This window comes from Fulmarus glacialis, unplaced genomic scaffold (genome assembly GCF_000690835.1).
Source record: "Fulmarus glacialis isolate BGI_N327 unplaced genomic scaffold, ASM69083v1 scaffold6491, whole genome shotgun sequence".
NCBI lineage: Eukaryota > Metazoa > Chordata > Aves > Procellariiformes > Procellariidae > Fulmarus > Fulmarus glacialis.
The window spans coordinates 1-10,316 of NW_009194576.1; the positions used below are offsets into that span (position 1 = coordinate 1).

Consider the following 10,316-nt stretch of genomic DNA (forward strand, 5'->3'; position numbering starts at 1 on the left):
GCCCCTTTCACACCACCTCTGTCTGGCAGTGGTTGCAAGGCCGGGAGGGATTTTAAACTCCTTGAGCCTTGGCTACGCGGTTATTCTTCTTCCAAGCCCCCTGAGCCATGTCCCTGATCCAAGCCACGGCCTCTGTTGCTGCCTTCCCAGCAGGAACAAAGCAGGACGTGGCACAGGCCGTATCGCCTCGGTGCTGCTATAAATACCCCCGTGGGATGAGGGTTCACACAGTTTTGACAGGTGTCATTTTCCAGGGGATCAGTTCTGAGCTGTGCTTTATTTCAGAAAATCACCACGAAGAATGCCTTTGGCTTACACCTGATAGACTACATGACCGAGATCCTGAAACAGAAGGACTCTGAACTGACCAATTTCAAGGTGAGAGGAATCGCTGCCTGGTCACGGCGGTGCTTTGTCTCTGACTGGCATTTAGCCTAAGGTTTAGTCAATAACAAACCTCAAATAATGCTGAAGGTAACTGACCTGGTTACTTCCACTAAAAATAACAGGTAGAAGCAGCACAGTAACTTTCACAGAAGCTTAGTGTTGAATCCTTTTGTACCACAGAAATTAGAGGCTAAATTCTTTCAGTTCTGGTCCTTCAAAAGGAGAGCTTGTTTAAAAGTAAGACTTGTGAGACTTCTGAGGTAAATACTGGGTGTTACAACCAGTAATAAAACAAGGCTGGAAAAGAAAGGAAGTTAGCGTGGCTAACTCCCAGACTAATTTTGATCTGGGATGGATCAGAATAAGAACTTGCCGGGGCAAAGACTTACTCGCTATAATAGTTCACTGATGCTAGGAGGGAGAACTGAATTCTTGGATGAGTGAACAAATGGCAGAGCTTTATGAACGTGGCCTCAAGGAACCCCTGAGCTAGCCGTCTTATGATTGATGAAACTGAGGAAAGGATGGGAAACAGTGCACAGGTTTTCAGTGGGTGGTCCTTCATCTTCCTGGGGGGGATCTGTGATCGAAAAGGGCACTTGGCATCTCCTGCGCTTCACCTCTTTTGACTTCATAATTTGGGAAAATAGAATGATAGCAAGAGGATGGCCTAAAAGAAGGCATGAAGGAGAGGTGGAGGAGAGAGGTCTCTTGGCAGATGCAAATCTGGACCTTTCTGCTTCTCCCCATTGCTTAATCTCGGCAACTTTTTAAGTATTCTTCTGTGTGATCCCTTCCAAAAGACCTGATAAAGCAAACTGTAGGCTCTGCCTGGGAAGACACATCTTGACCCCTGCTGTGCACCTAGGTCTCCGGTACGTTTCAGGATAAATCCTTTTCCAGTTGTTCACAATTTTGCTTTTAATGGAGAGCATTCAGAAATTCAGGTCTGCAGCTTGTCTTCTGCGTTTGCATCTTCCAGGTAAGACTTTTTACTTTCTAAGTAAAAATTGCATACTTTGTTCCTCCCGTCAGATAGCAGCTGGCACGCTTGATGCCAGTGCGAAGATTTACGCCGTGCGCGTGGATGCAGTCCATGCAGATACCTACAAAGTTCTTGGAGGCTTGGGCAAGGACTCGGCACCTACGAAAGACCTGGACAGCCCAGAAGGAGGTGTGCCATTCACTCATTTTTTGTTAAGCTGTTCCTGTTCCACCTGCACGTAAGAGAAATGTCAGTGTACTTACATAGCACCCGTGAATTTCAAAGTGCTTTGTACATCTAGGAGAGAACGGCTAACTTCATTTTTCAAGGGCTGGGAAATCCCAAATTAGTTTGCCTGAGTGCTTGAGCAGGGAGGGTTGAGATGAGAACCTGAATCTGTTGCTCAATCCTGTGTTCAGCGATTTGGCCCATCGGATTTGAATGCAAACCAAAGGCGGCCTAATCTGAAACATTAAAAATGAAGTGCCCAACTCTTTGCTGTCCTTTGCTTTGAAATGAAAATGTGCTGTTAAGATAAAATAGAGTCGATAAAAAGAAATGCAGCATCCAGCCAATAAAACATTGGTGGTTCATGCTAATAGATACCTAATTGGGTAAGTTCACGCCCACTGGGTTTTTGTGAGTTTGTCGTACAAACTGCAGTAAAAGTTGTGCCATCCCTCCGTAAGGTTTTTTGGCAAGTTTTTCAAGTGTAACTTGTTGTTCTTTTCCTTTTAGAAGACAGTCCAACTCCTGAGGCTGTCAAGAGAGTTCAGACAAAGAAAAAGCACTCATTCAAAACCATCGAGCAGAACTTGAATAACATCAATGTGTCGGAGGCTAATTGCAGATGCGAGGTGGGTGGAGGGGGGCTGCTGTAGCAGCTGCGTTCTGGTGGAGGAAAAGGAGATGTTGCCTCATCTTTCTCATTTCTATTGTTTTCCTTATTGTGCATTCCTCTCTTGGGCTCTAACATTCACATGCACGTCTGTGAATTCTGCTATTATAGCAAGATTGTTCCTAGTCACGTATATTCCTCCTGTGTGAGGCAGCTGTGAGAGCTCCCTCTTCGCTGACAAAGATGCATGGGTCATTCTCCCTTCGGATCTGTACTTAAGTCTCCTGCAGAGACCTGCTTCATTTCCTCCATCTACTCCATTCCTTGATTGTCTGCTTCATTCCGCACCTGTAGGTTGACCCCATGTTCCAGAAAACAGCCGCATCTTTTGATGAATGCAGCACAGCTGGCATTTTCCTCACCGGGCTGCATACCCAAAGCTGTCACAGTGAGCTCCTCTTTGACTCGAAGATCGTGCCTCTCCCTTCTTCAGAGACACTCACAGTGCCAAACTCTGATCCTGTGAAAGTGATGGATTTAAAGCGTGAGTGCCGGTAACCACTAAGCAAAGGGGCCCATCCAGACCTTTCGATCCTTTTCATCTCCCAAGCGTGCTCATTTTAGTCTCAGCCAGCTTGACTTGTGCTTTTGTTTACTGCTTGGCTACCCTGTGGCACCATGGCTCTGATTCTGCTCAAGTTGAGACTGGTTGCTGGAAAAACAGGACCTTTGTAGGTTTTAGGTTACTAGGTGGTAGCTTAACCTCTGGCAGATCTGTCACACAGCACGTATATGTGGTCTGAGCTGTGCAGCAGTTCAGATTAGTGTGCTCCAGGTTAAGGACTGACCTTAGAGTGTTTTGAGCCTGTACCTATTACGAAACCCCACTGCTCTGGTAAGATTCCCAGCGTTATGCCCACCCTCGAGTTAGTGTAGCAATTGAACTCTCCCCTTCTGCTGAGAAATGAGCCTGACTGCTTTTGCAGTGAGCCCTGCGCTGCCCTACGTGCATGAAGGGCTGCCTACATACGTGGCCTTAAGAATGATTTAATGCCAGGCACTTGTTTTAGGTGCTGGTTGTTTCAGCCTATATCTAATCTCTTCTCCTTGCTCTCCTTGTCTCTAGCCCTGCTAGTGCAGTGCATTGAAAAACGCCCTATCTGCTCTTCGCTGGCTGGTTTCCAGTTTACAAAGTGGGATGCTGAATCCCACGATGAGGTATGTTTGTAGCTCTGTGCTGGGTGTGATACTTGAGCTGTATTCTGTGCTCACCTCCAAAGTGATCTCTGAGATACACAGGGCAGTGGGATGTTGCACTGCGGGGCCGCTGGTACCCTGCAATTTTTTTCCTGAGCACTTTCTTCTCCTACAGTCAGTGTCAGCCCTGTTGGATAAATTTAAGAAGAGCGACCAAGTGTTCAATATCGATGCAGAGATAGACAGCGATGTGGAAGACTGTGTTCCCACCCTGCCAGATGACGACTTCAGTTCTGACTCCCCTAGGAGTAGAGTAGCAGACAAGATTGGGGAATTCACAGAAAACCTCAACTCCTTTGGAACAGTCTGCAACAGCAAGAGGTGAGTAATCACTGATAATTTATAGCTGTGCTTTGATAGCAAGTGACAACTTCTGGCAGCTCTCTGGGGAATCTTTAATTTACTGTGTACACGTTTCCCATCTGGCTATAGCTTGCTTTCTGCTCAAGTTTCGGGTACGTCCAGGAATGCATTACAGTAATATCTCTACCCTCCAAGAGGACCTTTTCGTATGGTCATCCCCAGGGTGATTGATTGTCTGCTCACTCTGCTGCCCAGTTTTCAGGCTGCCCTTTGGCAAATCCACCTCTGTTCTTGCAGCAGCCTCAGGGACTCCAGACAGTGAACACCCACAGTCCCGTTCACTGATTAAAGAGCAGGAGTCCTGCACACATGCCGGCAGAGGGAGCGGGCGATGTCTGTACAGAGCTGATGTGGATATTAAATGCACACTCAGGCCCGGTGTGTGCCAAAGGAATGATTTCACTGAGCAGCATGTGTGCACTTTCCAGAATTGATGCGGTTCCTTTTGGAGAGGGAGACATCGGGAGCATGTGCCTTCATCTCTCTATGAAACCAGGGGAATACTCCTACTTCAGTCCCCGAACTCTGTCAATGTGGGCTGGCCCAGAGCACTGGCGTTTCAAACCTCGACACAAATGTACGTATGTAGAGACAGCGCCTCATATGCTACAGATGCGGCTACTGCCAAGTCCTGCTTACCTTTGGAGATGGGTGGCATCTGAGTCACAAAGTAGGGACAGTAAAGAAGGGGACAAGCCTGCATGGCTCTTTTCTAGCCAGATGGGAAGCAGTACTGACTTCAGACACCAGGAAGGCTCTCAGTCACATGCAGATCCTTTGGTGTCTAACGTATTCTCTATTGTTTGGGTTTGTTAATAATGCTCAAAGTTGAGGGGGTGTCTCTCACTGCAGCAGTAGGAGATACTAGCACTAATACAGCTTCTGCTGTGGTTTCCCACCTTCTGCATAAAAACTGAAGATCAAATTACACTTTCTGCTTCTATAAAAAGATAATGATCCCTTTAAAATATGAAGCTGAGAACACCACCTATTGCTTTCCCATAACAAAGGGAAAAGTCCTTGTAGGTGACATTTTTGTGTGGAGCAGATGCTCAAGTCAGGAGTGAGCTCGTTGTCCTTACTCTGTCACAAAGCACTGACAGTTTCCTTCCTTTCTGCAGCAGATGCTGACTCTGAAAAAGAGGCCAAGAAAAGGAGTGCAAAGAAAGCGTTTGAAATTAACTTTGATGAGGATATTGACTTTGAGGCATATTTCCGTAAGACCAAGGTACGTGCTGAGTTTCTGCTTCTTTCTGCTCTCTTGCCATATCAATGTGTCTTGGAACTGTTGTCTGCAAACCACTCATCTCATGCTGCTCTGAAACTGGCTCTGTAAACCCAACATCATGTATGTTCCATGATGCAGGGTCTTCTGACTCCAGGTCATGTTACAAGTAGAGAGTTTTACCAACCTTGGGGTGGAGAATCGGGCTGGATTCTTCCTGTCAGTCCAAGAGAGCCTGCAGGTCCAGCTGTGTGTCCCAGGATGCTGCGCAGGAGCCACTGGGTGCACTGACTGGACCAGTGTGGAACTCCTCTTTGGAGGCATCTCAGAACTTGCCCCCTTTCAGATGAAGACCTCTGTTCAAAGCACTTACTTGTGCATTAATCTTCCAAGTAGTGGATAACGGTATTTATTACCTTCCCCAGGCATCTGTAACTCTAGCCAGATCCATTCTGGAAAGCCAGAATGTGAAGAGCACCACGCTTCCCACAGACTTCAACTACGACCCTAACAACATTCTCCAGCTGTTCCTCAAACCAACTGTTAAGGTAAGAGTCTTCTCTAAAAGCCTGTTGGCAATGATTCCATGCACAAAACCACTCTTCACCAAATGCTTGAAGTGCTTTGGGATGCTCCTCAGGGTTGGAGACGGGCCAGCATGTCTCTCACTGAACTGACCCGCTTGTGGATGCCGAAGCAGCTGTGCTTAGCTGTTGTGCTTTGCTAGAGAGCTGGTATGCGAGGAGGAGGAGGAGGAGGAAGAGCCAGCAGGCTGGGAAAAGGGGAGGTGATGAAGGAACAAGGTGCAGGCATTGCTTGGGGAGGATTTAGGGTTTTTCCTTTCCTGACTCCTGGTTTTGTCTCTGTAGCTCTGCAGGACGTCGGAGCCGGACAGCTCGTTGGATCACAAGATCAGCGAGTACGATTACAACAACCCCAATGACACCTCCAATTTCTGCCCTGCACTGCAGGTAACTGGAACAAGAAGATTTCTTTCTGTTGCCTATATTCGATATGTGATGGAAATAATTTAGGAAGAATCTGTGTCCAGAATTACTAGCAAAAAATAATTGGAGCTGCAGATTATGACAAAGTTGCAGAACTCTCTGCGCACACCCCTGTCCCCTTATTCTAACGACATTAACTAAACTCTCTGCCTTTGGTGTTTGCTAGTCAATTTGCTGCAGAATCTCCATTCCAGCCTTTTCCATACGCCTGTGCCCTAAAGTAGGAGTAAATACCATTGCTCACCTCTGCAATCATGTCTACACTGTGAGGTTTGCTCCCAGCTGTTTCAAGCTCCTGTTGAAGTAGATTTCTTTGAAAGCTTCAGCTTTCTGCCAGGCCGGCACTGCCTCCTGAGTGTGTTTGTGACAAGTCTCGGCTGGTCCCACACTGCCAGGAGAGCCCTCGTCTCTGTTATCTTTCCATGTGGAACAGTCTTTTGATACTCTGCGCTCTAGATCTCCCTTGAGTTTAGCCTTAGCCCAGCCTAAGCGCCGTGGGGAGAGGCTGAATAAGAACGTGTTCCATGGGGAAGGTGGGCAGGTATCGCCACCCTCCTGAGAGGCAGGTGCTCTTGTCATCTCAGTGCAGGACATCTCTGGCTCCTCAAAGATGTCTCTGGGTGGCCTCACTGCTCTGTCTCTTCTTGATCAGGCTGCAGACAGCGATGATGATAATGACCCCGTTCAATTCATCGGCCAAATGGGAGAGTTCAACCTTACCGCCCACCCCGAGGGTCAAGACGCTGAGCTCAACGGAGTTGTCGGCAATGTCGATATTACAACATACGGAGAGCTGAACCTCATTGCTGAGCCCCAGAAGGTAAGGACTCGCATTGTCGCCGAGCTGTGAGCTGCTCACTGGGCAGGTCTGGAGCAAAGCCTCTCAACACCTCGGGTGGTTAGAAGTCTTGAGACAGCTTCCCTGGTGCAGGATCCTGGGTTTGCTGCTGGACACTTTGTTCCCAGATGAACCCTTGTGTAAGAGAAGGGAATTAAAAATCAAAGGTTTAGTAGTAAGATAGCATTCACCGTTGTTCCCAAGGAGAACCACGTTTTGATTGTTCCTGTGGTCCTGATTGAGGATAGTGCTGCAGCTTCTGCTCAGTTGCTCTCAGCTAACCCTAGACTTCTTTTCATCAGGTCAATAAGATAGCGATTCAGTATGCAAAGACAGCCAAGAAAATGGACATGAAGAGGTTGAAGAAAAACATGTGGGACCTCTTGACTGATGGACAGAAGAAACAAACAGTGGCAGAGGTGAGTGCAGGGGGAGCCAGATACCTCAATAGGCCCCAGGATAAGAGAATGCCCTGCAGGTAACTGTGCTTAACTCCTGCAGAGACAGTCTTGGGCAGGTTTAGCAGCAATTCCTTTCTAGTAGTCTTGCTCCCATGGGATGGTTGGTAAGGACAGACTGAGTGTAACTTGCAGTGGTTTTTCTCTGAACACAGGGCTAAGTACTGGGGAGCAAAATCTGTCTCAGCAGTGTCTGTCTTTTTGCTAAATAGATGGAAGATGCAGAGAAAGAGAAGGACACATCAGTGGTAGCAGGCGAGAAGGTCTTCAGCGGCATCACAAAGGAACTGCTTCGCAGGTAGAGAGGCCCTAAAAAAGGTTGGACTGAAGATGGGGACAGACTTCAGCTGAGTTTGGGCAAACGCTGACCCCCCCTGTGTCTATTACAACCTGCTAACTGAACCCTGATGGGGAAAAAAAAAAAAGCTCTTCTCTTGCCCTCTGGGTTTGCCTGGGGGAGCTAGGATTGCATTCGGCTTGGCAAATTCTTTGCTGGTGGGAGGGGAAAGGTAGAGAAAACCAGCTCCCTGGGGAGGAGCCAATCTTTGGCGACCTGGTCCTTGCAGGCATGCTCCATCCATCGGGTTTCAGTAGGCTCTGGCCATTCTAACCTCCTCCCTTCTCTTTTGTAGGCTGCCTTCTGTGATGGCTAACAATCTGTCTGTCCCCTTAGCCTTCGCCTGCCTCTTGCACTTGGCAAATGAGAAGGTAAGCACAGCGTGCACATAGGAGACATGGTAGGAACAGCGGGTGAAATACGCAGTGAAAAGCACCGGGAGCAGGGCCGTTTTCTTGCTGCATCAGGACTTCTCAACTTAAGTCCTTGTTTCATGCTTATAGTGAACATAAATCAGGCTGATGCGCTGGTAACGACAGCCTGCGGTTAAGCACTTGAAGCATTTCCAGCCTAACTGCTGTCTGTCCTTTTTTGTCCTTGGGTCTGGCAGCAGAGAGGTGAGCACTTGGTTGCTCAGTGTTGTTTTAAGCATTGTAAGCGTTTCAGACTCCGAAGCAACAGCTGATGCGAAGCCTTGGTCTTGCGTGCACTGATGGTGACAGAAGGGGCTGGGGTTGTTCTGAACTTTCCTCCTGTGGTTTTTTTATGCCAGGCCTTTAGACTCAGAGGGGAAGAGTCTGGCTTTGTCAGACTTAGCTTTTCTTTTATATTCCCAGAATCTAAAGCTGGAGGGCACAGAGGACCTGTCTGATGTCCTAGTGAAACAAGGCAACTGAGCCCTGTGGGGAGCAGACCTCCGGGGCTAACCCACAGGACAAAGCTCAGCTTCCCAGCTGACCGGTGCTCGCTCTGGACTATCTCATCAGTGGCAGATTTTTCTCCTCCCAGCACTGTTGCTGAGAAATCCCACTGGTCTCTGCACCTCAGGAAGACTTTTAAATCGAGGATGTCCTACCTAAACATAGGACCTGTACAGATGGACTGTTGCGGCTCAGCCTGCCTGGCTCTTGTCATCTTCGATCCATCAGCTCTTTCCTGGGTCTGGGTAGCAGAGTTCCTCCATCTCACTGTGAACCGCCAGCGCCTGCTAGCAGAAGGCTCCTCCATGTGTCCCTCACTGTCTGTCTGTAATTCCCAGTATGTGGACTGTTACTCATGTCTCCGGTTCCTCCTGTAGTCCTGCTCATCCCCTGAAATGATTTATCTTTTATACTGAGCTTAAAGATAATAAATTGCTACAGACTTTGTAGGTGGGCCTTTGAGATGGGGAAGAAGGAGTCTCCAAAACAGGAGAGAGGTTAAAATAACACATGAGTGTCGGAGAGCAGCAAGAGCGGGGCTGCTCCCTAAAGAAAGTCGAGCCGGGAGCCATGGGGGATCACATAGCCGGAGCATCACCAGCCCAGCACCCAGTCCTCCCATACCTGAACAATGTGAGCAGGACCAACCCGGAGATGGTGGCCAGGTTCAACCAAGAGTTGAGATCACCAGGCAAGTTCATGGTGCTGAAGCAGGTCCAAGATCAAGCCGGGAAGTCGGTCTGTGGGTCAGGATTGGGTCTGAGGTGATGAAGCAGGGAGACCAACGCTCCCAACACAGCTGAGGCAGGGACTGAAGCCCTTGAGCTGAGCTTAAATAGAGCTCCTGGGCCATGGCTGTGGGTCAAGGCCATTAGGGCTTATTAGTGCCCTAAGGGCCCTGACGAGGTGGGAGGACAACAGCTCTGTGCAGGGTGGTGGTGGAGCCTAGACCTGGCTCCAGCGCTGGCTCTGTGCTGCCAACTCTGCCCCTGAGGACACCCCTGGGGCAGAGGCTGGGCACGGGACCCCCCTCCCTGAGAGCTGGCCTGAGGGGGCAGGTTGGGGGCACAGGATGTGCTGGTGGGGCGCAGGACGAGAGTTTTTAAGTAAAATAGTCACGAACAGGGACTTTCTTCAAGAAAGGATGTATTTCCTTCAGTTGCAATTCAGCTGAGGGGTGATCCACACGGGAAGCGCCAGCAACCCCCTTGTATCTGCAGCTTCGAGACCAGTGGGGGAGACTTCCCCGAGGGGCTTCTGGGGCGATTTCGGGGTGGCAGCACCTGCTTCACCCCAGCCCCTCCAGCACAGTGCGGGTAGGCTTGAACACACCCACGCATGCCATCCCCGTCCATACCACGTCCTGCCCGGCCGCTCAGCCCCGGGACTCAGCATCCCCCAGGCCCCTCACGTTGCCTTTGAGATCCTTCAGTCCCATCTCCCAGCAGAGCCGTGGGACTGGTCCCCAGGCAGCTGCCTGCCTCTCTTGCTCCCCAGTAATCTGCAGCATAGTGTCAGGAGAGGAGGTGGAAGAAGCGGGTGATCCTGTTGCTGCCCTGGGGGGCGTGCCGCCCTCCTCGCCGCTGCACCGGCAGCGAGTTCCCCAGTTCCTCCTCCAGCATCTGGAGAAGAAAAGCAGCGTCGCTATGTCCCCTGCCCCGCGTCGCAGGGGCTTGCGGCGTGGAGAGCAACCCTCCATCG

General features: G+C 49.5%; 2 protein-coding genes across 3 annotated transcripts in view; one reads left to right on the top strand and one right to left on the bottom strand.

The window, feature by feature from the left end:
• The first annotated feature begins 291 nt into the window (after positions 1–291).
• Positions 292–8,591, top strand: NCAPH (non-SMC condensin I complex, subunit H). Of its 2 annotated transcripts, none has more exons than XM_009587802.1 (15): positions 292–378; positions 1,423–1,561; positions 2,111–2,229; positions 2,565–2,754; positions 3,337–3,428; positions 3,583–3,788; positions 4,259–4,407; positions 4,952–5,058; positions 5,481–5,603; positions 5,925–6,026; positions 6,715–6,882; positions 7,203–7,319; positions 7,571–7,656; positions 7,991–8,066; positions 8,532–8,591. In XM_009587802.1, the coding sequence occupies exons 1-15, from the start codon at positions 331–333 to the stop codon at positions 8,589–8,591; spliced, it is 1,782 nt and encodes a 593-aa protein (XP_009586097.1). In that variant the 5' UTR covers positions 292–330. The 2 variants fall into 2 exon arrangements, with proteins under 2 accessions (XP_009586097.1, XP_009586098.1); XM_009587803.1 differs by having other exon boundaries at positions 3,583–3,680.
• A 1,538-nt stretch (positions 8,592–10,129) lies between these two features.
• The window catches only part of STK10 (serine/threonine kinase 10), a 9,512-nt gene continuing 9,325 nt past the window's right edge, over positions 10,130–10,316 (bottom strand). The window contains exon 18 of the mRNA XM_009587804.1: positions 10,130–10,237. Coding sequence (XP_009586099.1) covers positions 10,130–10,237 — 108 coding nt within the window. The remainder of the gene's footprint in view (positions 10,238–10,316) is intronic.